This window comes from Anopheles coustani, chromosome 2, assembly GCF_943734705.1.
Source record: "Anopheles coustani chromosome 2, idAnoCousDA_361_x.2, whole genome shotgun sequence".
In the NCBI taxonomy this organism is placed as follows: Eukaryota; Metazoa; Arthropoda; class Insecta; order Diptera; family Culicidae; genus Anopheles; species Anopheles coustani.
In genome coordinates this window covers 11,259,584-11,283,462 of record NC_071289.1, presented here as the reverse complement: position 1 = coordinate 11,283,462, position 23,879 = coordinate 11,259,584, and the positions used below count along the sequence as shown (strand labels likewise).

General features: G+C 43.9%; 2 protein-coding genes across 2 annotated transcripts; both read right to left on the bottom strand.

The window, feature by feature from the left end:
* Window positions 1-9,581: 9,581 nt before the first annotated feature.
* Window positions 9,582-10,792, bottom strand: LOC131262201 (fibrinogen-like protein A). The gene is made up of 2 exons (XM_058264151.1): window positions 10,682-10,792; window positions 9,582-10,424 (listed from the first exon to the last, which is right to left on the bottom strand). The coding sequence occupies exons 1-2, from the start codon at window positions 10,790-10,792 to the stop codon at window positions 9,582-9,584; spliced, it is 954 nt and encodes a 317-aa protein (XP_058120134.1).
* Window positions 10,793-12,089: 1,297 nt separating this feature from the next.
* On the bottom strand, window positions 12,090-13,381 carry LOC131262463 (ficolin-2-like). The gene is made up of 2 exons (XM_058264468.1): window positions 13,274-13,381; window positions 12,090-13,214 (listed from the first exon to the last, which is right to left on the bottom strand). The coding sequence occupies exon 2, from the start codon at window positions 12,966-12,968 to the stop codon at window positions 12,183-12,185; it is 786 nt and encodes a 261-aa protein (XP_058120451.1). The 5' UTR covers window positions 12,969-13,214; window positions 13,274-13,381; the 3' UTR covers window positions 12,090-12,182.
* Between the last annotated feature and the right edge of the window lie 10,498 nt (window positions 13,382-23,879).

Below are 23,879 nucleotides of genomic sequence, written 5' to 3'. Positions count from 1 at the left end.
GGCTTGGACCATCCGTCAAGCGGTGGGAAGAGAAGCAAAAGGGTGTTTCAATTTGTCGTCATATTGTCTCGCCATTTTCTTGCAGAAGAATAACGTTACCACATTAAATTTTGTTTTTGTTTCTTTCTTTGTTTCTCAAAATGGGAATTGTAACTATGTCAAAAGATGAAAAGTTTATTTTCAATTTAAAAATACTAATTTCAAAATATACTGTAAAAATTCAATAACAAAACAGTTCAATTTTGCAATAAATTTTAAAAAAGAACGAATGGTGGAATAAAAAATGTAGCTCCGTGTAATAGTTCACTTACATGGACAGCAATATTAACTCTATGATCAACAAGGTAGGAGGCAAGAAGGGATAAAGGCAGAAGAAAGAGCAACACAAGTTGCGAGTCGTGTATAAATCAACAAGACGAAATAAACTTAACCATGTTTATAAACAAATCATTGGTGTATATAAATCTAGAACGAGCTGACAGGTCGTAAGGATCACCGAGTCGTCGAGCCATCAGCCTCCAACCCGCGTTCAGCCCGACGTTGTTGTTGATGCTGCTGCTGCTGCTGCTGCTGGTGCCGGCAATCTTCTCCCTTTCCCCAACTGCCCCTCCTCCCGTGACGCCTGAACGGCTCGATTCCACTCGATTTGCGAATTGAAGCACACAAGTTAACATGATAAGACGAAGATCAAACCATCCGGAAGAGATAGGGCGAGGCGCGTGGGTTTTCGAAAGGAGTCGGAAGGCGGCGCAAGACAGCGTTTTAGACATCCGAAGAACGGTGGAAGGCGAGCGTAGAGAAAACCCTTTTGGGGAATGGCCCCCACCGGTCTCCCCCTACCGCGTGCCGGGCCCAGCGATGTAGGCTCGGTTTCTTTGGGATGGGAGGATGATTGAATAAGGAATGTTTCGTTTCGCGAGCAGGGGAACACTTTATTTTGCTGGGGTCTTCGGGTTGGCCGCTCTTTGGGAATTTTAAGCACACGACTTGTGCTGCATGCGTTGGGAGAGGTGGCATCTTCCGACCGATGACAGCTGATACTTTGGGGCGATGATATGATTGCGCGATAAACACATCATTTTGACAGGGCAGTTTTTGAAGGTGTGTTTTGTTTTTGCCGGCTTCGCTCGGGATGACCCCAGGTGGATGTTTTCGGGTGACATTTGATTGAGGTTTTTTGAAGACAGATAAACCTTAACGGAAGGGTTACACTGTACGTTGGAAATGGAGCGTTGCATTGACACAAATGGGGGCGCAGGATGCTAAGAGATATTGATGTCGTCGAACCAATTCTCATAACCTTTTCGAATTTGAATTTGAAAGTTTTCTTTAACGAAATATTGAAAAAGAATACACTTATCACCCTAAGAAGGTCCTCCTAGAAACACATCATCTAGACGTGATAATATATTATAATTAACGAACTTCATTTTGATCGACAATGACTATCAATGATTATCATCAAAAATTCTAATGGAAACGAATGAACCTTGGCATCACATTCGTCAAAGCCTTGACAATGACATTAAGATGTCTTGTAGAGTGTCGTTGGTAAGTTTGTTGTTGCTTTTGAACGATTCCTCAGTTCGCCAGCTTGACAAAGGATGGTTTTTTCCGGTTTTTTCTCCACTGTTTCTGTTCCCGATCGATCTGTCCCGCCAGTATCAATATCATCACACCGTAACCATCCACATCATCGTGATGATCATCACTGGCATTTGCATAGTCATCTGTCTCGTCAGACGATGTCGCTCGATTGTTCATGCCGTTCCATCCGTTTTCCACAACTGACCAATGGAAGGACCGGCTGGTGTCTCATCTGTCAATGTTTTGAACGATGCATCCTGACAGATCTGCTTCAGCAGTCAACTATGCTCGTTTTTCAACTTCATGTTCATCAAAGTTTATGCTCTTTGTTTGCTATCGAAAAAGTACCCTTTGTCATGAAAGTATTGCCCAGTTTTGCTGACAAACTCCGCGAGTTTTTACGTTTACTCCGACGGCGCTGATCGCTACATAACAACAAATCATATTTATCTCATCGAACTCCCCTCGCATTCATTTCCAAAATAGATAGAGAAAAGGATTTTCAGTCGTTTATTTTTACGAGTGCACATAAAAAATAATGAGTTTCTTACGCGATACATTCCTCTTCATCAGCATCCTTTGCACAAGAAAAGAGAAAGGAAAAACGGTGGCGTACCCAAGTCCTTAGATTAGAATAATGCTGCAGTGCTGCTAATCCTTTGGGGGTGCAGCATTTAAGTTGTTTAACTGATGGGCGAACGTGGCTTTATGTATATTTGGTAGTCGAAACGATTAGACGAGGCCCGGGAGGTTACTCGCGTGTGACGGTTGTCTTTGGCGCAAATGTCACCTCGATAGATTGGAGCGAAGGACACATGACACCGCGATACGGTAGGACTTTCATTCCCCCGTACTTGCTGTTCGGCTTCAGCGAAGAGTTTACCACGTTTTAGTGCCTCCTAGTTATTTACATATTCATTACATTCACCCCCGAAAACACACCCATCAGGGAACTCGTTGAGCGTGCGTGCGTGCATGTGTAAATATTTTGGATCGGAAGGGAGTCCGAGTCATTTGGAGCCAAGTGTTTAGTACACTCAAATGCATATTCATTGAATAAAATAGCGGATAATTTGCAAAGATTGATAAGGAAAGATAGTTCCTCTTTTGGTTGCACCAGTGAGTTGCTAACCAATGTTTTAATGGTTGAAGTTTGGTTGACAAAAGATATATAGAAAAGGTGAGACGAAAGTCTGCTAGTCGATGAAAAACTGGTTAAGTTTTCGGTGCTGGACTTTTCAACTTTTCAAGTCAAAATCTGCGAAAATAGCAGTATGCTGAATTTGCGCACAATTATTCATTTTTGTAGAGTGATCCTTGAGTGAGTAACAACTTACATGTTAGGTTCATTTTATGATTAGCTAACGGTTTATGAGATTGTTTTTTATTTTACATAGGGCTGATTAATTTGGACATTAAAAAAATTGAGATAGGGAAAATGCATCCAAAAAATAATATGACATCATCCAAATTCCTAAAATCCATGTTGCTTTCCGTTTACCTCCAGCGTGGTTCGATTAGTCTCTAAATATCGTAACACAACCCAAATTACGGCGGGTTTCGATCACCGAAAGATCAGACACCGCAAATCCTTCGTAAGGCACAATCAACCTATAAATCAGGGCAGCCTCCGCATCGCATTTTCCCCTTGGCGCCCAAAAACCATACCGAACGGAACAGTTTCCAATTGAAATCCTCAACCAATCGCATATTTTCTCGGTTCAGTAGAGCCCGACGCAAGAGGGGGAGAGCAAAGGGCTGGGAAGCAGCATTTCTCTCCCGGGAAGTAAGAAGTGGAAATCATCTTCTCTAACTCTATCGCCGTCCACGGCACAGTTTCGGACCTTCTTCGCCACCGACAGTCAAACTCCATTCCGCCAGAGACAAACATCGCCTGATGGAGGGAAAGGGAGAAATATAAAAGAAAATAAAAAAAAGCACGGCCGAGGGAAAAGAATTGTTCACAGCAAAGTTTCGATACACACGTACGAGAAATAAATAGATGTACCCAGGAAGAAAATTCATCTGTCCATCTTGATTGCAGAGCGGTCGGGGTGGTGGTGGCCATCGGTGGAGCGGGCGGGCTAGTACACTCATCTGCACACTCTCACACGGCCAGGGGACACAGAGAATCGTCGTCAGACGCTGGGAGATGGGGGAGGGCGAGGGAACTAGGACGACAGAGCGGACACATCACCGCTATCGTCAGAAGCAGAAGGACGATGTCAATCGAAATCGAGGACGCCCGGGAACGAACTGCCACGAATCCGAATGAACTCCACACGGCGTGGCCGATGCAACGGATGAAAAGGGTCCCAAAGGGTGGGTGGCAAGCGGTGGCCAGGATAGGCGGCCGGAAGATAACGGATGAAGCAGAAGGACGAAAAAGAAGGACCTACCGTAGGCGGAAGGAGTTAGCCAGAGCAAATCAACGACGATCGGCTTTGAGTGCCTGGATGTCGCCCGAGGTCCGCTGAAGGATTGGAAGGATTTGACCGTCCAAGCGATCCGGGTCCGAAGCTCCGGCTCCAACGATGTCCTTGGGTTCTCCCCCCCTTAAACACACACACACGGGCCATACGATTTCAACGGTATATATTTTAAGATAGAATTCATTCGGCACGGGATGGAACTAGAACTTATTTTACGTGTCTACTATCTCGTCCTTTTGACCATGCGCTCGAACCGAGCCTGTGGTGTTGGTGTTTGAGTACGAGGACATTTAAGCACCGGGGATGCGGTCGAGGAACAAGCAGCAGCTCCACCGCTTCGCTATCTCTCAGTCTCGCAAATTGGCCCCGCCGAAGAAGGTGAGCGAAAGAACAATGGATTCGTTTGATTCCCTCCATAATCGGTCTCGCTCGGTCGATTGCAGGACCGGCGGTTCGATGCAAGTTGTGCTTGAAGGGAAAATTTATTGAAAACCCCTACCTTGTGCTATGTCTTTCCCCGTCCTACTCCAGGCGAACGGCGCTTCATCTCAATCGTGTCACACACACACGACGTTTCTGGCCGAAGCATTCTTATATCACGTAGCCAAAACATGACGTAGGGGCGAACATATCAAACTCGCAGACAAATCCATCCATCCTGTGCTTTCCCACCCGGCGGGAGGGGGGGGGGGGGGAAGTGGGTGCGATTGCGAATAAAATAGCAACGCGACAGCCATCAATCGATTGTCAAACCCTGGGCGAAAACTTTTGAGACACGGAACTCCGTTTTCTTGGCTATAGATGGCTAGATGGATGATTCCGATGGTTCCGATGGATGGATTGGATGGTTGGAGAGTAGTTTTGGATCTTTTCATTTCATCTCGAAGCGGCAAGAAACGACATCGTTCCCATCCAGTGTCACCAGCTCGTATCGTCTGTTGCGGAAAGTATTGGTCTGGACGTTTTCCGAGCTCGGCAGGATCAACTTGGGGAATAAATTATGATGTCGGAATATTGAGGGACGAGTTTATTTTCGCTCGACTGAAAGAGAACTAGAAACGATCAATTTAATGATAATATATCACAAAAAATGTCTCATTCAGCATTCTTTTCGTTGACAAAATACAAAATAGACATAGAAAATTAAGATATTTTTGTTCGAATGTTGCTACATTTTTGTGTATTATACATAAGTTTCGTTTTCAAACGATATTTTCAAACAGTGACCGAGTTTATAGAGATTTATTTCCGAGCGATGTATGTTATAAGTTTGTTAAAGGATATTGAAAAATCTATCATCACCAGGTAAAAATCGATCCACAAGCCCGGCTTCACTTCATCACCCAGACGAATAATACCTTTTTATTTTTCATTCATTCGTCTCCATCTCGCCTATCCTCTCCTCGACTCTTTTGGCTTCCTTGTCTACCTCCCTTCATTATCTCTTCTTGAGGTATCTCGTCCTGCGCTATTTCCTTTTATTTCATTAAAAACATTCCGTTATCTAGCCGGAGCCTAGCCTGTCCACGTATTATCGAGTTTTCTCGACACCATTGTCACAAACGCCCGAACACAATGAGAAGAAATAATTGGAAATGTGAAATCTCAATGAAAATTAATACGTGTGCTACATACCGACGTCATATGAACGGCAGTGGATGTTGGCACAATGAGCCGCTCAGTAAAGGGACAAAAAGGATTTATGTTTGTACTTTTGTGCAGTCCACCAATATTTAAAAAATTGTATTAGCATAATACTCTTTTTTGATGACTGGGCAAAAATAAAATAATATTCATTGTATTGTAAAATTGGCAACATGCAATATGATTTATTCTTTTAACACGACCCGAGTGACAATCGAAGAGGTTAAAATGTTAAACTCATCGCCCCGAAATAAAACTGCAACACAGCACCTCTCCCATTAAACCTTGAAAAGCAAGTGTTTATGTGCCGCCTTTCATTGGCTCCGACTTCATAAATGCAATTGCAAGAAAGCTTTACGCATCGACACTTGCACCCGCTGGGCCTGAACGAAAGCTTCAGCTAAACGGCTTTAATTTCGGCATCGTTAATATTGCATTAAATTAGTATAAATCAATAACTGCCACCCCAGCGAGCCCCAGCCGTCATTCCACCGTCATTTGCTGGGCATTCCCGAACGGTGATTGCGTCTTCCTTTCCCGCCGAAAGGGTGTGAAAAAAAGGACAAAAGGAAGGCGTCGGTGAGAACGAACCGAAATGATGCCATCGAGCGTGCACAAAGCGCAACAAATGGAGAAAAAAGGCAAACAAATTTGCAAACACGCCAACCTGATGCCATCCGAAATCAGACGCATTCCATTCTCGAGACCCGGACAAGTGCGATGGCGGTAATCGACGCAATCGCCGACGCAAGTGATAGGCGGCATCATGCATTCGGCGGTCACATGCATGCATGCAGGTCCCGCAACCCTGCGAGCTTTATCGCATCCCGAAATGCGCACACTATATGCTAATTGACCAATGACAAACAAGCGGAGCTTTTAAAATTTATAATTCGCGGAGAGTAAAAAGAAATTGACTGAAATTTATTCGACTTCATTAAAGCGACAAGAGGAAGACGGAAAGAAAGCGTTAGCGCGCCAGAATGAAGCCAACGGAAGAATGTTTGGCTGTTTTTGGTGGAAGCGAGCGGAAATGGATTGTCACTGACGTGTCCTGTCCCAGTGGGCCCAACTCGCTTAGCGGCACGTCAGTGAGCCGGACAGCCGACAGGGACAAAGGCAAACACGAAGGCTTAAGAAGTTTGCACTAAACGCAACTCCACTGGCTTCAGAGAGCGCAGCGTGAGAGCCGTGTCCGTCTCGCAAGGTGTCCGCGTCACGATGTTAGTCAGCACTTGGACGAAACCACCACGAAAAAAACAGTGGAAAAAAATACCCGTGGCCTGACCCGCACCCGGGAGAATTATTTATCAATAAAATTTTCGAATATACGATAATGATAATGTATGCCCCCGCGGTTCGGCTAATCGGGCTCGGTGACAGCGAAGATTTGTTGCGAAGTTGCGTGGCCACATTATTGACCACGAGGGCGCCCGATAAAGCCGAACCGGCCGGTGCATTCGCTGCACTGCAGGTTAAGACGTTCCTTCGTTTTCGCCCATTTTGTTACTTGGCGCAAACAAATTATTCAGCAAGAGAAATGTTTTTTAAACAAAAATTTAACCTGTTAATATTACATCACAAAACGATTAAAAAATTTCACACGTCTGATTAACGTTCTAAAATAGATCACAAAAACAACCTAATAAAACGTGACCCTACTGGACGCTAAAAGGATAATTAGTTCAATTGTAGAGGATAATTAATTTGCTTTTGATTAAGAATTCCGAACTGTCAACGCCCGCAAAGGCTAGCAGAACTTCACATGCTAGGATGGTAAGGCTATCTAGCGATTGAAGGCTGCTTAATTGACGAGCAGTATTTTTTTTTCCCTATTCCATTTTCCACCCCACAGGTTCATCTTGTCTTTGCTTTTCTCTAATGACAGCATCAATTAAAGATTTATAATGACACCGCAGTAAACGAGGTCAGGGGAAGCGAAACGATCCACATTGCGCAGACGGAGACATTCCAGATGACATTGCTGGGTTGTTGGGCGGAAGTGGAATGGTTATGTTGGTGAGCTTAAGAATTTCAAGGACAAATATTTATCGATTTGGGGAAACTAGTTCATTGTCACCAACGAATGAATGGATAAGGCCCATTAATATAATTTATATTTTGGAAAACACGAGGAAAAACTAAAAATTAAGATATTTGAAACTAAACTCGAGTATCAATCCCAAAAACTGTCCTTCGATGTTGATCGATATCATTTCAGATTAGTATAATTGACGGGATAAAGCGTCACGTTCGTCATCATAGTTGTGCCAAAGACACAGTCGACCAAGGGGAACAGATAAAATGGGACAAAAAGAAATTGGCTAACTCGAAGTATTCGTTGAACTAAAAAAAGGAGCAAGAATGCAAGTGAATGCAATAGAAGAGAGAAAAAAGTCATCATCCTTCCAGAAGGGGGAAGATCCTTGGTAGGAAGGGGTTGACAAAAAGGATGACCAACCAAAGGAGTGGTGAGGCTGCTGTGTTGGAGCGAGAGGAGATGAATGTCAGGCCACGGCTTCGAAGAAACAACTCACAGACTGGTTGAAGGAATCCCTCGGGTCCGGACGCCCGGAGGAGCATCGTGGTTCGTCAGCTGGCGCAACCGACAAGAAGATCCGCTCGGCAGCCGGAGGGCCAGGGACGGACCGCACCGCGGGGCAACGCCGGGAAACGGGGAAAACTCCAATGGAAAATTTAATTAAGTCTCATCCAACATCATTGTCCATCGTGACAATAGAGAGACGTCTGACAAGTGAGTGGGGTTTTCACTCAGGACCGACTTGTCCACGTCGTGCTCGGTTCAACTTGCTTCCTCGAGTTTCGCAACCGGCTGCACCAAAGCCGAACCGAAGCGGCCAGCAAGAAAGATTGTTCGGTTGCTCCTTGGAAAAAGTCTCTCCTGCCAGCCACGTTTGGGGGGTGGGCGAACTGGTGGGGGCGGGCGAGCTTTCGACTGGACCTCGGAATGAGTGACTGATGGGTTTTAGCAGCAAACACACCCACACACGTAGAACTGCAGGGTTGACGGGCAACGGCCACTTCCGTGGTGGGGATAAAGGGTTCGAAGAGTTTTCCAGGGGATGGGAAGGGAAGTTGTGCACACCCATCACGGTTCGTGCACATTTGTGATGGATCTGATCTTGAGTTCGGACGTCAGCCGCTTCTTGTTGTGGCGGGGGGGAGTTGGGTGATGGAAATGTAGGGCAGCAGGGAATGGTCAGTTGCAGAATTTTCCCGACAGATAGAGTGATAGTTTTGAGCAACTTTTGATGCGACAAGAAGCGAGAAGAAATAAGACGCTGCTCACCGGAAGAAGGAGAGTGCATTACATAGATGAACAAAATATAAAATTAAATCGATGCTCCGGTTCGGGCCATTCTGCTGTGGCCCATTACGGGAACTGGTTTCGATGGAAGCGAATCTCTTCCAAGTTGGGGAAACAAAGAGCGTACAGAACTTGAGATGCGGTGAACAACTTAAGGAAGATTTAAGATTTCAGAATTGCAAAGTTACAAAAGAGTTTTAAATTTTTGTTATGAATTCTTAAATACTACATACAAAGCTGTAAAGTAAAATAGCATTTCACTCAATCTGAAATAAAATATATGAAATAAACACGATAGGTATCGTAGCAAGAGAGTTATTTGAACCGAAAACAAAAGATTCGACATTCATAAGATCCATACTCCATACTTGGGGGTTCGTAACGAGCGTAAGAAAATTGACCCAGGATCGCTGAGGCTTCTCTTCGCCGGCGTGAATTACCGAACGGATACATCTGTATATTGTACAATTAAACTACATGTTCTTTTTTAGTCCGAATGCGTTTAATTGGAAAAGAATAATAAAGTGTGGAAAACGTTTTAAATGTCACAACTTTTCAATACCTTAATTGTTGAGTTGGTCGCTTCATGCTTATGGGGTGACTTCCCGAATCATCATTCTCGAGTAAGACATACCACGAGAGTCATTTTTAAAGTGCCACCATTCTATCGCACTTTCATCATTCGTTACGTTCTGATAACGCCCGTTCAAATTGGAAGAGGTGCAGCGAAAGTACCACCAGGCCCCGTGTCGCTCCTCAGCACAATTCGTGCTATCTCCGTCATTGTCGCGATCGAATGTGCTAAACATTTCATCTTCGTTCCATTTTATCGAATCTCCTGCTGTCCCTGAGTATGTACCTAACTTCTTTAACATGTACTTCTCCGATTCGCTACCAAGCTCAAACTGCCCGTACTTAGCGTATCCGTAATTTCCATGGAAATCTTGAATTTCCACCAGCAGTTCATGCGGTCGATTTTTCGTAATTTGATGCACGTATTCTAGCCCAAGCCAGAATTCACCATCTAAAGCTCCAAATCCGTTTTGGTACTCCGTCCAATTCCTATAAAAGTTGACCGAACCGTCATATCTATGCTGGATTACAATCCAGCCACCTTCGAACTTATTTTGCTCACAAAAGACCTCGAATGGTTCGACATTCTCCTCAATTTTTAACATGTATTTCCCTGACACTTTGAGAGCTTGGCGACATGAACTCACCGGATGCATCATGTTACGCAACTGTGTAATAAATTTGCTTTGTTCACTAATATTTCGTACCGAATCTGTGAACTGGATCAGAGTTTTCATGCTCTCTCCTATGTTCTTGAGCTCATTTTGCGTCGTTTCCTGAATGTGGTTCAGCTTGGGCATCATATGATTCTTCAATTCCTCCAGTTCGGTTCGTGTGCTCTCTTTGGATGCCTCCACAATCTACAAAAGAGGCAATCATTGATTTCACTAAATACGATCAGTTTGCATGCCAATATTAGCACACACCACCACTGTATCTTTCTTCACCTTCTTTAAAGAGTTTTCCATGCTACACATTTTTGACTCCATCTTTTCGTTTATATTATTTTCATGGTTAGTTAGCTTCTCGAGGAGGCGATGTTCCATTTCCTTAAAGAAAAATATTTCTTCGTAACCTCCTAATATTTACTTAACTTTTGTTGAGGATATAAGCTTACCTTCAGCGATCTCTCCATAGTTGTCATCATAGTTTGCTCTACCTCTTCCAGTTGCTCTTGCAAGAGATCCAGCTTTGTCAGAAGCTTTATCTCAAAAAAATCTATAGACATTGCGGACCGGCCGGGTAACACAACAGCAAAACACAGCACCAATATATAACCGCAAGTATTCATGGCTTTAAAATATTGTACACTTGACCACACGATCAGAACGAATGATGAAAGGCAACTGAGGCTGATGTGCATTCGTTTGGTTTAAATAGGCAAGAAAGATCTAGGAACGATCTCAGAATCGCGAGTTATCGTCAACATTGATACATTTCTTGAAAAGTGTCCCATAAGTGATTATTGTTTCACACGCGAGGATGTTACAAACATCAGATTACAGTTTCCGCGAAACAAACTAATCAGCCCATTTCACAAACCGAACGATCTAAATCCGAGAACGTTATCTCGTACGGCTTTTCCCAACTTCAGATTCCTACTCGACAAACGGTTTATTTGTTTGTTTTTTGTTTGATAAGATTATGTTTAACCTTTTCCTTTGTTTCCAGTTAAGTCTGATTCGCACGTGGTAAGTGGCAAGTGTAACTGTACCTAACCCGGGTGCATCATGATCTATCAAGTAGCAAATCTATTCGGGGATTTATTTGATTGTGTAATCGATCTTCTTATTAATTGAAGATTAAATCAACAGTACAACAAAATTCATAACTTACTGTCTACTTGTGTTTTCAGCAAGGGCTTGCTCCAATGCGAATGGCTACTGGCCACTTGCCTGCTTACTTTCCACTTGCCACTTACCGCCACTATATAATAATCTTGGAAGCAATATGATCGACGAAGCTGACGAAGATCGGGAAGCTGACGATCGACCGACAAACGTAATCAAGCAGACTGCGCTGGCACTTCCAAGAGGAATATAAACTAATAAACAAAAATTAAGTCATTCGCGAAGCAACACTTGCGGCAAGCAGACCTAATTTTTACCAAAAACAAGAGATAACACTTACTACATTTAATTGAGAAAAAAAAACACTTATCAAGAACGTATAAAACAATTGCAAGATACATGAAAAGAAAGTTAGGACAATTCCCGCAAAACAAACTGGTACAATTTAAAGCCACATTACACCTCATACGCACCGACCGATTCAGTTAGCCTGTGCCGTATCGAATTAATGAGTTATAAATGTGGACAGTAGAAGTCACAACCCCTTTGACAGAGGTTATGTGCAGAAACAGTGCTAGGCGTTTCATTTCAAACCGACAATGAACACGAAACAAATCAAAATGGAATTCGTATCCCTTTGGCCCAGGATTACGCAGAGCACGCAGGAACGCTGAAGCCCCTCCTCATGCATTTGTAGATTATAAAATTAAACTACTTGTTCTTTTTAAACCCGAATGCGTTTTATTGGAAAAGTATAATAAAGTATGGAAAACGTTTTAAATGTCACAACTTTTCTAGACCTTAATTGTTGAGTTGGTCGCTTCATGCTTATGGGGTGAATTCCCGAATCATCATTCTCGAGTAAGACAAACCACGCATGTCTTGTTTGAAATGGAACCAATTCATCGCACTAGCATCAGTGGCGTTCTCATAACGACCGTTCAAATTGGAACGGTGGCAGTTCCTGTACCACCAGGCTCCGTGATATTCCTTAGCGCAATTCCCTCTACGCGATTCGTCATTATCTCGATCGAATGTGCTAAATTTGTTATTCGTTGCGAAATACAACGCATCTTCTGCTGTCCCTGAGTATGCTACTACACTCTTCAATTCGTACAGCTCAAATTCGCTGCCGATCTCAAACCTGTTGAACCTAGAGTATCCGTAGTTTCCTTGGAAATCTTGAATTTCCACCAGCAGCTCATACCGTCGACTTTTCGTAATTTGATGCACGTATTCTAGCCCAAGCCAGAATTCACCATCTAAAGTTCCAAATCCGTTGCGGTACTCCGTCCAATTCCTATAAAAGTCGACCGAACCGTCATATCTATGCTGGATTACAATCCAGCCACCTTCGAACTTATTTTGCTCACAAAAGACCTCGAATGGTTCGACATTCTCCTCAATTTTTAACATGTATTTCCCTGACACCTTGAGAGCTTGGCGACATGAACTCACCGGATGCGTCATGTTAAGCGACGGTGTATTAACTTTGCTTTGGATACTAGTATTTCGTACCGAATCTGTGAACTGGATAAGAGTTTTCATGCTCTCTCCTAGTTTCTTGAGCTCAGTTTCCGTCGTTTCCTGAATGTGGTTCAGCTTGGGCATCATATGATTCTTCAATTCCTCCAGTTCGGTCCGTGTGTTCTCTTTGGATGCCTCCACAATCTACAAAAGAGATAATCATTGATTTCACTAAATATAATCAGCTTGCATTCCAATATAAGCACACGCCACTACTGTATCTTTCCTCACCTTCTTTAAAGAGTTTTCCATGCTATACATTTTGGACTCCATCTTTTTGTTTATATTATTTTCTTGGTTAGTTAGCTTCTCGAGGAGGCGATGTTCCATTTCCTTAAAGAAAAATACTTCGTCGTAACCTCCTGATATTTACTTTACTTTTATAAGTTTACCTCCAGCGAACTCTCCATAGTTGTCATCATAGTTTGCTCAACCTCTTCCAGTTGCTCTTGCAAGAAATCCAGCTTTCTTAGAAGCTCTATCTCAAAAAAATCTATAGTCCTTGCGGACCGGCCGGGTAACACAACAGCAAAACACAGCACCAATATATAACCGCAAGTATTCATGGCTTTAAAATGCACTTGACCACACGATCAGAACGAATGATGAAAGGCAATTGAGGCTGATGTGCATTCGTTTGGTTTAAATAGGCAAAGAAAGATCTAGGAACGTTCTCAGAATCGCGAGTTATCGTCAATACTGATCAAACACAAACGAAACTTGATTTAGCAAAAGCATTTCTTAAAGGATGTCCCATAAGAGATTATTGTTTCACACGTGAGGATGTTACAAACATCAGCCAACAGTTTCCATGAAACAAACTAATCAGCTCATTTCACAAACCGAGCGGTTTAAATCCGAGAACTTTAACTCGTACGGCTTTTCCCAACTTCAGATTCCTACTCGACGAACGGTTTATTTGTTTTTTTTTTCTTTGATGAGATTATATTTACGCTCTTCTTTTATTTCCAGTTAAATCTGATTTGTTAGTGGTAAGTGGCAAGTGTAAGTGTACCTAACCCGGATGCATCATGATCTATCAAGTAGCAAGTCTATTCGGGGATTTATTTGATTGTGTAATCGATCTTCCTATTAGTTGAAGATTAAATCAACAGTACAACAAAATGCATAACTTACTGTCTACTTGTGTTTTCAGCAAGGGCTTGCTTCAATGCGAATGGCTACTGGCCACTTGCCTGCTTACTTTCCACTTGCCACTTACCGCCACTATATAATAATCTTGGAAGAGGCTCGACGAAGCTGACGAAGATCGGGAAGCTGACGATCGACCGGCAAACGTTATCAAGCAGACTGCGCTGGCACTTCCAAGAGGAATATAAACTAATAAACAAAAATTAAGTCATTCGCGAACCAACACTTGCGGCAGTCAGACCTAATTTTTAGCTGCCATTTTACTGGTGTTTAAAAAAGTTTACTTTGTGTCATTAGTGCGCAATCCGACTCGCGAATCGATCACAAAAATAGTCGTATCTGTGTACATTTAATTTCTTAGCATAGGGAACAGCAATTGAATATAAGTCTTTTGTGATGTGAAGTTTACGCTTTATTTCTCTCCGTCGTGGGTTCGTTTCCTATCCGTAACTTTTGTTTTATTTATTTCGTTCACAAAAGTGTTACTCATCCAAACAAAATCTGGAATTTATTATTTACTGCAGTAATGATAAGAAAGCGGATGGTTATTTCCTCTACACATTTTGTGATCATGAACAAAAACAAGGGAAAACACTTAGTAAAACTTAATTAAAAAAGAAACACACTTATCAAGAAAATACGACTACATCAGCAACGTATAAAACAATTGCAAGATACATGAAAAAAAATTATGACAATTCCCGCAAAACAAATTGGTACAATTTAAAGCCACATTTCACCTCATACGCACCGACCGATTCAGTTAGCCTGTGCCGTATCGAATTAATGAGTTATAAACGTGGACAGTAGAAGTCACAACCCCTTTGACAGAGGTTCTCTGCATAGACAGGACCAGGCGTTTCGTTCCAAACCGACAACGAACACGAAACAAATCAAAATGGAATTCGTATCCCTTTGATAAACTTTAGCCCAGGATTACGCAGAGCACCCTGGGTCGTGTGCATGTGATGCCGATGTAGGCAAATAAAGGGGATATTCCTTGCATATGAAAACAATCAGATTGCATTTCCCCCCCACATTTCCATGCCAGCCCTCCTGCGCTGTAGGATAAAGGCCACACCGTCCGTTCGCATGGAAGAAGCAACATCTTTTATGATTATACCGGATTGATTATTGCATGCTACTGCAAAAGAGGTGGGCTCCCTCCTTCCGAGTGAACTTGATGTGTATTGGGGCGTTTAAATTTTTATCGACTTTGAGTGATTTGACGTGTGACTGTACCGCCCTACAGCCTTCCTTCTTCCCTCGAACGAAGCCGAGTGCCGCATTTGATCTCTCACCTGAAACCATTAGGAGACATTGAATCAAGCTACGATGGCACTCCGGAGGCCGGAGGTTTTCCGAGATCGATTAAGGCTTTTCTTGACCGGGCTTGCTCTGGCGCTCCATTAGCAGTTGCCACCTCCCGCCCTCGGATCGGGGCTACTTTTCCAGCAGGCTTCACATCCGATCATACCGGCCATCGGCCAAACGAAGCATCGAGGCTGAAATGAATATGAATCACCAACACGGTGAAACTACTGGAACGGTACGAGCATAGAAGCATAGGGTGCCGGTCCATTCGGCCGGAAAGTGCACAACCGATGCGCTGACGAACCCGAGTCCTGGCCGTTTCCGTGTCCCGTGGAAAACACTTGATGGAAAAAGGAAAATTGATTGCCCGATGGAAGAGAGAGTCGGAGCGAGTCGGGGGGGGAAAAGGGTGGCCAACAATAGATTGTTGGCCAGTTTGCTCGGCACGAGGATCATCGCTAGCCTCATCATCATCGGCATCATCATCATCATCATCAACATTGGCATCATCCGTGGAGATGGCGGAGATGGCATGCATGCAAATGACATTCCCTAATAGAACCAATCTTATCGTCCTGTTCCGGTGTTGTGTTCCCGTGGGTTGTACCACCAACAACGGCGAGCATTGGCCGAGGGTGCACTGCCTTTGATATTGATATTACCCATCGTTGGTCCTCAAAGAAAAAAGGCCCCGTTCACGCGCCACAGAGCCTCGGGCGTCCTCCAACCAAACGCATTAGTCGAATGTTGTGCAATTGTTCTTAGAATAAATGTTCGAATTAATATGATCAATTCGGTTGATGCATGGAGTTTTCTTTGTCACGGAGATGCCAGACGCAAGGTAACGTTTGGTAACGGAAAATAACGCTCCTGGGCACGAAGCATTATCCAAATCGGTGTACCTTACCTTGCATAGGGGAACGGTTAGCAACATCAATGAATCATGACTTGGGACAGTACCTGAAAAAAGAAAGGAAAAGTCTGATTTAAAAGCAGCAATGATTTGGTTTATGTTAAAAAAAAAATATGGAAAAATCGATTCAAGTAAAGAAAGATATTTTAGTTTTGAAACATTATCGAATTCATCCGAAATTGCGAGAAATTCACTTTGTAACTTCCTTGTTTTCAGGTCTTAGTATATCGAGAAACTAATTTTCGTAAGTCAAATAAATTCCATTTGTAAAAATTTTCAATTTAATCTATCAATATAAAAATCCGATAAGACTCCGTTCATTACCCTTCCTCTCCATCCGATATAGTTTTTATTCAAATGAATGTTAATTTGAATTGTTTACATAAACGAAAACCCTCAAACGGTTGTATGAATCAGCTATTAAAAATCTCCAAAGATGCCTGATTTGATTTGCTTGTATGTATGCAAAAATGTTCCCATATTGACGTTATTTGCTACTTTCCGTCGTCCGTCTGTTCGGGCGTGCTCTTGCCTGAAACATGCCGCCACCCATTCTCACACCCCCCCACCCGGAACCAAACAAAAAAAAAAACAGGACATCTGATGTCCTTCAGCATGATGGCGAAATCAAGCGCATACGGGGAGAAACATAGCTCAGCGTATGGCAGCTGGCAGATGAAACGGAAAGACAAAGAACTCGAGCACGGAGAAAAAACAACACTGGAAAACAAAAAAACAACCGAACGTACTTTTCCCTGCCGATTCCAACCGAACGCAAGTGCCGGAAGCCTCCGTACGAAATAGATTTCCGAACGACAAAACAAACAATTGAATATGTTGAAATATTTAGATGAACTCGCTCCGACTCCGCTCACCCGACGCTTCGGCCGGCTACACATGCATATTCTTTGCTTGTGGTCCTTTCATCAACTCCGCGATGTCCTTATTGTGTTCTCTGGTCCTTTCGTGACACCCTCCACCGTACGGGGAAGGTTTGTTTTTTTTTGTATCTCTCTCTCTCCTCAGTTCGGTCGTTGATCAAGGAAAATCAACCCACAAGCACAAAACCCGACCACTCTGAGGGACAGCGGCGGCGACTTCCTCAATCACTTGGATTTCCATATTGAAACCAAACGGAACGGAGAGGGGGAAGTGGGACGGAGCTGTGAGATACTGGCCGTGGCCATGTCACGGCGGCTTCCACCTTTCCCCTTGGATCGCCTACCGCTTGTCTTCGCTCGTGAGACGCTTGATATGTCCATGTCTGAGGCATGTCGATGTGTGTCCTTCCTTTTTCGTCTCACATTTTGGAATGCTTGCCCGGTGCAGATATTTTGCTTTCAATCTCGGGTGTGTGTGTGTTTTTTTCTTCTTCTTTCGTCGTCTGACGATTTTTCTATCCCCGCTTTTCCAACCCGGTCAAACCGCCCTGTCAGTACGGTGAAGTGTACGTTTCCTTTGGCGTCCCCCATTTCCCAATCCGTTCGTACCGATTGCGAAAGGGAACATCCTCGCCTCGGTCCTTGAAGTCCTTTGGGGGGGGGGGGAAAGCAAGGACGTTGGCCCGTAGGAAGGTCCGAGAAAATCGGAAAAAATATATTCCCTAGCAAATGGTAAAAAAAGAAAAACTGCACACGACACGACAATGAACGCTATTCTGAAGTGAGAGGCATCGATAATCTCGAAACATACCGAGTGGATAATCCTCGGCCTAGAGTTCTGATACCGAAATTTCAAATACCAATCCCCCCCCCCCCCCCCCCCCCCTTGCTCCACCATTCTTTGTACAGGGACATCACCGTGGACAGGCGTGGATCGGATCGGGGAAAACGGGAAGATGTATAGATTTTTCCGAGAGGTATCCATTGAACGGAACCTGTCCCGATTCGTAGCGAAGGACCCTGCGGCATGCAAATCGAAAAAAAGAAAATGGAATTAAAAAAAAAAGGAAGAAAAATTATCCCACTAGAAATGCTTGCACACACACACACACACATACAAACACATTAAAAACCCGGCAAGTGCTTAAATCTACGTATGCAAATGAAACGTGACACTTTCGGGTCCGTTTTCGGACGTGGTGAAGGAAATGGCTGCCAAAATATTGAGCCTCCAATATCCGTCTTGCGGAACCGAACTCGAAACTTTATTACCGGGGCCGATGGGGCCGGTGGGGGGGTTGCTCGAGAGTGGAAAAATAAACAATGCCTAATTTCGGCCACATACTACACACACGTACGGAATAGTCATAACAATGGGAAACATGCGCTTCCAACGCTCGGCCGAGAGTGATAACAGCTTTTCCTTGTCCAATTCGGACCAATTTACAGATTCTTCGGATTACGGAGGATAAGATTCTTGGATTAAATGGGAACTTCCTGGCCCGAGGGCGTGTTTCTTCTTCTTCTTGGTCGAAGGTTTCTTTGAGTATGCGCCTGGAAAGACAACAATCAAGTGTATGCAAATGGATGCAAGTGCCAGGATTCACTTTTGATCGAAGGGTAGAGTCAGTAGGCTGTGACGAATTAAGACGACAGTCGATAGAGACCATCTACCAATCGAAGAAGGCACAGCTCGAAGCGAGTATTGTTCCTTAATCCTGCTGAGCGATAATAACAATTTGATAATTGATAAACGGTGTTGTGTGCGGGCTAATAGTTTTTGTCATTTAGCAAAACAGCCTCCCGAATGAAAGCACAAGAAGTTACTCCGGTGACATCGAAATGGAAACGGAATGGTACGAACGGCGTCGGTGCATGAATTCATTCGGCAGAGGGAAGGTGAATGGAATCGATTCCATCTTCACGTCGCACCGGCCATGGTGAAAGGATCGTCGCATGATGCACCAGAGCTCTCGTCCCAGCGATATCTTATCCACCTACAACGTTCACAAAATCCTGAACCATTGGAGAAGCCGGCCGACGATCAGACGTCCTTTATCCATTGCGTCGCATGCCACGGGAACATCTTGTTCGGGTGTCACTCGACCGGTTCTCCATCGGGAATCGGGAAGCTCAAACCATGGGGGTTTCCCTCGGGAAGGAATGGATTGAAAAGATTGGCGATTCTGGTCGTCCTTCCATCCGGCATTGGTCCACGATCCGGTGTGTCTGTTGGCGATGGAGCTCTAATTGAATGCACTTGAGACACTTTGACTGCAAATGGATTAGGTGCCACGGCAATGTTCGCCAATGGACAACGTTTATGCTATTGGTAAGTGTATAAGTTAAAATTATTATGTCGACCAAAACTGTCCAAATTATTATTTTTTAAAGTCGTTAAAATTTAAGGAGAATGTATGTTACTCTTACAAAAACCATTTGCAGCTTTTTTGTAAAAGATACCATCATTCACTTTTCCCATAAAAATGTTTAATTTGATAAATTTTCTCTGATGTTTGAGCTCTTCTTGTAATGATGACCTACTTTATTTCTATTTTAAATTTAATTATTAACTTTTTCTTGTTTTAATGATGATGAGTTTTCTTGTTTTAATCAATAAAAGTATTTGACTATCATATTTTCTACTTTTACCAATAAAAATATCGTTGAAACAATTGACCACGTTTTTGATGGTGAAAAACATGAAACAACATTTTACGCTCCTTCCATCCCATCCCACACGTCAATCAATCCGATTATATCTGCCTGCCAAGGAGGGAGCATAACAAATTTTCCGTATTTACATAAACGGCTTCCCGATCGGACCAGCAAATGCTAAAGGGCCGAAGATTAAATTCTTCATCCGCCATAAAAAGTAAATTCTCCAACCCAAGCCGGTCGGTGTCATCGGCGGAGCAGAGTTCCAGGAAAGTAGCCCTATCGTCGTTCCAGGAAAGTAGCCCTATCGTCAAGATATCGTCTTGACATTGTCATCTGTCTCGTTATCGCCCTCGTCGTATCGTAATCGATAGTCACCCCTCGGTTCGGTGGGTTTTTAAAAGACGGCGCGCGGGGCAGAAAAATAATATTGGCACTCGACATCGCGACGGTTGGCCGAGAATAAATACGCAGCATAATCCCTGCAGCGTGAAAGTTGACCGCGGGTTTCCACTGAAACACACATACATATACACATACATACGTTGGCTTTCATTCGCATGCGAAAGAAGGATAAATTTATCAAACGGCAACAAAAGACGAAAAGGTTGCACGGTGGGTTTTTGGTGGAGTAAACGAATGGACGAAAAAAAAAAAACAGCAACGACTCTTGAAGTGAATATTCAAATCGTCAGCCAAACCGGAGACCTTTTCACATGACATGAAATAAAAGTAAATATGAACTGCAAAATGCCCTACCACCGCGCTTCCCGTGGCCCTCCTCCTCGCAGGCGTCAGCATAAATTCCGCGCTTCTGGCGCAACCCTTCCTGCGGGCGCAGAAAGCACGAGATGCGTTGGTGTTGACACGCGAGAAGGGCGGCGGGAGGGGAGTTGGTGCTGCTGATCAACCAACCGACAAGCGCTGCTGGCCTGGCACACACCGTGGCAGTGGGCAAGGTATCAAAAACGTACCATCATCGCCAGGGCCAGTGTTTAAAAGCGCGGCCCCACGCGTGTGATGCGGCGTCGGCGAGCGGGTTCGGGGCGGGGTGGCAGCATGAACATGTTCCGCAGAAGAACAGCAAAAGTGGAAAATAATAAATTTTAAACAAAACAGAACAACAGTACACTGTATGACATAAATTATGTTATTAAAATATAATTATGATAATTCATGAAATGTATATCCAGATATTTTATGATTCTGTCAAAGTTCGCTACAACGGATACATCGTCGCCGTCGGGCTTTCCGTGGGGCAGTCGGGGGGAAAGGGTCGCATGGACCGCGGAGGCTCATTTTCGCTCGGGTCAGTCGACGGCGGGTCGGGTCTTAGGTCAGAAATGCGAAATGTGTCGGTCATGGTTGCATGAGTGGAGTGTTTGGTTCGCCGCCCACCCCTTCACCCTTGATGCGCCAAGCGGGATGGGAAAAGTGCAGTAGTAGCTGCCGTTTCTCGCAGGCATTGGGAGCTTGTAGGTGTGTGTGTGTGTGCCACTGTGTAATGAAAGCCCAGAATGCGAAGACAGATCAACACGAAGCAGTAAATTAAGTATCGATGTGAAAGAGGGTTAAATTACTGACAACAACGTTTAAAATAAGTGATTTTTGTGAGTGAAAAAATAAATTTCATAAAAGCCAGCCCACGTTCGTATTAGATACAAATAATATTTATTATGAAAATTATAAAAATTCTACAAAAAGAAGATTCTATTCAAAATAAATAAATTTTTGCTCTTGAAATTATGTACCGTATGAACTTTCTTATGTTAATCGAAGTTCAGATGCATTATAATTCTAAATAAATCATATTATAGAATATTTTTTTATTTCATATAAATGACTTTCATTATAAATTCTTTAATATACCTCTGATAAAATCTTCTCACGTTGTTGGTCATTTTTTCGAAAACGAAACTCCACTAAATGCTGTCATCTTGCCATTTTGAAATGCATGCTCGAATGAAGATTAGCCGATCTCCACTGCATGCTCCCATCCTCCCTCCCTTCCTGACCTTCGAAAAAAACCACCATTACCAGAGGCATATTCAAAGCACGCCTCTTTCACCCTCCAAAACTGCAACGCCACCGAGCGAGACAGCGTGCATTAATTTATGAAAATGCGAATGAAATCTGTTAACATTACATACCACTATATCATTGTTCCGTCGTGCCATCGCGCACCGCTGTACACGTTGCATAATGATATACTTGTCAGCGTTCTCGTAGGGCATGTCTCGTAACAGCCCGCGGGGATTCACTCTTCGATGTACTGATGTACGATTTCTCGATTTTTCCGTGGATAAAGTGCCCTTTGAGGAGTTTATTTCCTTGGTGGCTGCTTTGGGGAATTTTCCTTACGTTAGATTTCGCTCTACCGAGTGCTTGTTGAGTGGTTGATAGATGCATAAAAGCTGCCTTGTACTGGGTTTTACAAAATAAAATGGCAATGCAATGGAAAGCCCCCCCATCCAGCACCTGGCGTTTGCAAAGGTTTCCCGAATGGAGTTTGATGGATGCACGCGCACTCAAACAGCTATTTGTCGAGCGACGATCGTGAAAAGGACACACTATTTTCCCACCGAACACCGACTGACTGACGAACGGCGCGTCGTGACATCTAACATAAGGGGTAGGGGGGGTGGAAAAGCGTACCAAACGTGGCCAGGGGGGAAAAAAGCTCCATCTGACGGGCAACGTGACAGCGCGCCCTGTTCGGGACAGTTCCATGTGTCAGTGGCAGATCCGTTGGCTCAAAGTTTGCCTTCCCAAAACCTGTCACGGCCCGCACCGCCTTACAATTACAACTCGACCCTTTCCTCCCCCTCCCCCTCGACCGGTGCAGCAGCACGCGAAAGTTCGTCTTGGCAGGCACCCACTTTGGCAGGCATCGTGCCATTCGCCGTGATGTGATGTGGTGGTACTGCACATGCCTTCACATCCACGCCAACTACCGGCCAAAACCCGGCTCCGAATGCACGGCAGCGCCAGCAACTTTGACACCGCGCCGCACGCTGAACGTGGTCGATAATGGCACGAGATCCGTGGAAACCAAACACTTTCACTACCTCCTTTTACCCGTGGAATGGTTCTTTTTCCCTCCCTCAGCCCTAGGATTGGAACTTTTTCCACCGAACCGTTCGAAACATTTCTTTCCTGCACCCGTCGGAAAAGTTTCCTTGGGGGTGGGTGAGGTGGCCGTGGGGGGGAGGAAAGGGGAAAACATTTTTGATTGACTGCTCGGTTACGGTGACGTGCAGGTGAAGAACTGACTTGGCCGAGGGACCAATAGACCGAGGTGAGGTTGGGTGGGTAGTGTGGGCGGCCCGTCAAGCGCTAACTAATGACGGGAAGTTTCTATACGTCTGTCGCAGTTAATATGGGAAAAATTTAATTTTCCAACATTCGATCGACCGTGTTGAACATGACGGATTTTTATGTTTTCAATTACGCTGGCGCACGTGGTAAAGGAGGGTAGACACAGTTCTTCAAAGGTATTTCAAAGTGAAGCACTTTAACGGACAGATGGCATGGTTAAAGTAGATCAGAATGCGAATGAAATAACTAAAGTAACTTAAGGTACATTTTGTTCAAAAATTATTTTTTTCAACAAAAGTTTTGCTACATTTTTATAGAATTAAAAACATAACTTGCAAATCAAATTCGCTTCAGAACATTAACAAAAGATGGAACGCAGTTCCACCCTACACAATTGAGAAAATAAATCTATGTTTTCTTTCCATAAAATGTCAACGTTCCCTCAACCCTCTTGAGAACGGTCTTGTCATTTCGGTTCTAAACCAAAACGGAGGCAAATGGAAACCAACGGTAAAAGGAGGGAAAAGATTGAGCATATGGCACACAACGGGGAGATTGATAATTTTGTAATACTTTCCCGCTTATTCCTTCGAATCCGTGTGTGCACTTGAGAAGCCGTGCAAGGAGTCTGTATATATCCGTCGGCCGCCCGGGACTGACCGGGGGAGGTAAAAATGACCAGCTGCATCAAAATCTCCCACATGTCCGACCGTTACAGGCTGTCACATTGTCACTTGACAGCCCAGTGGACCGACCACTGAG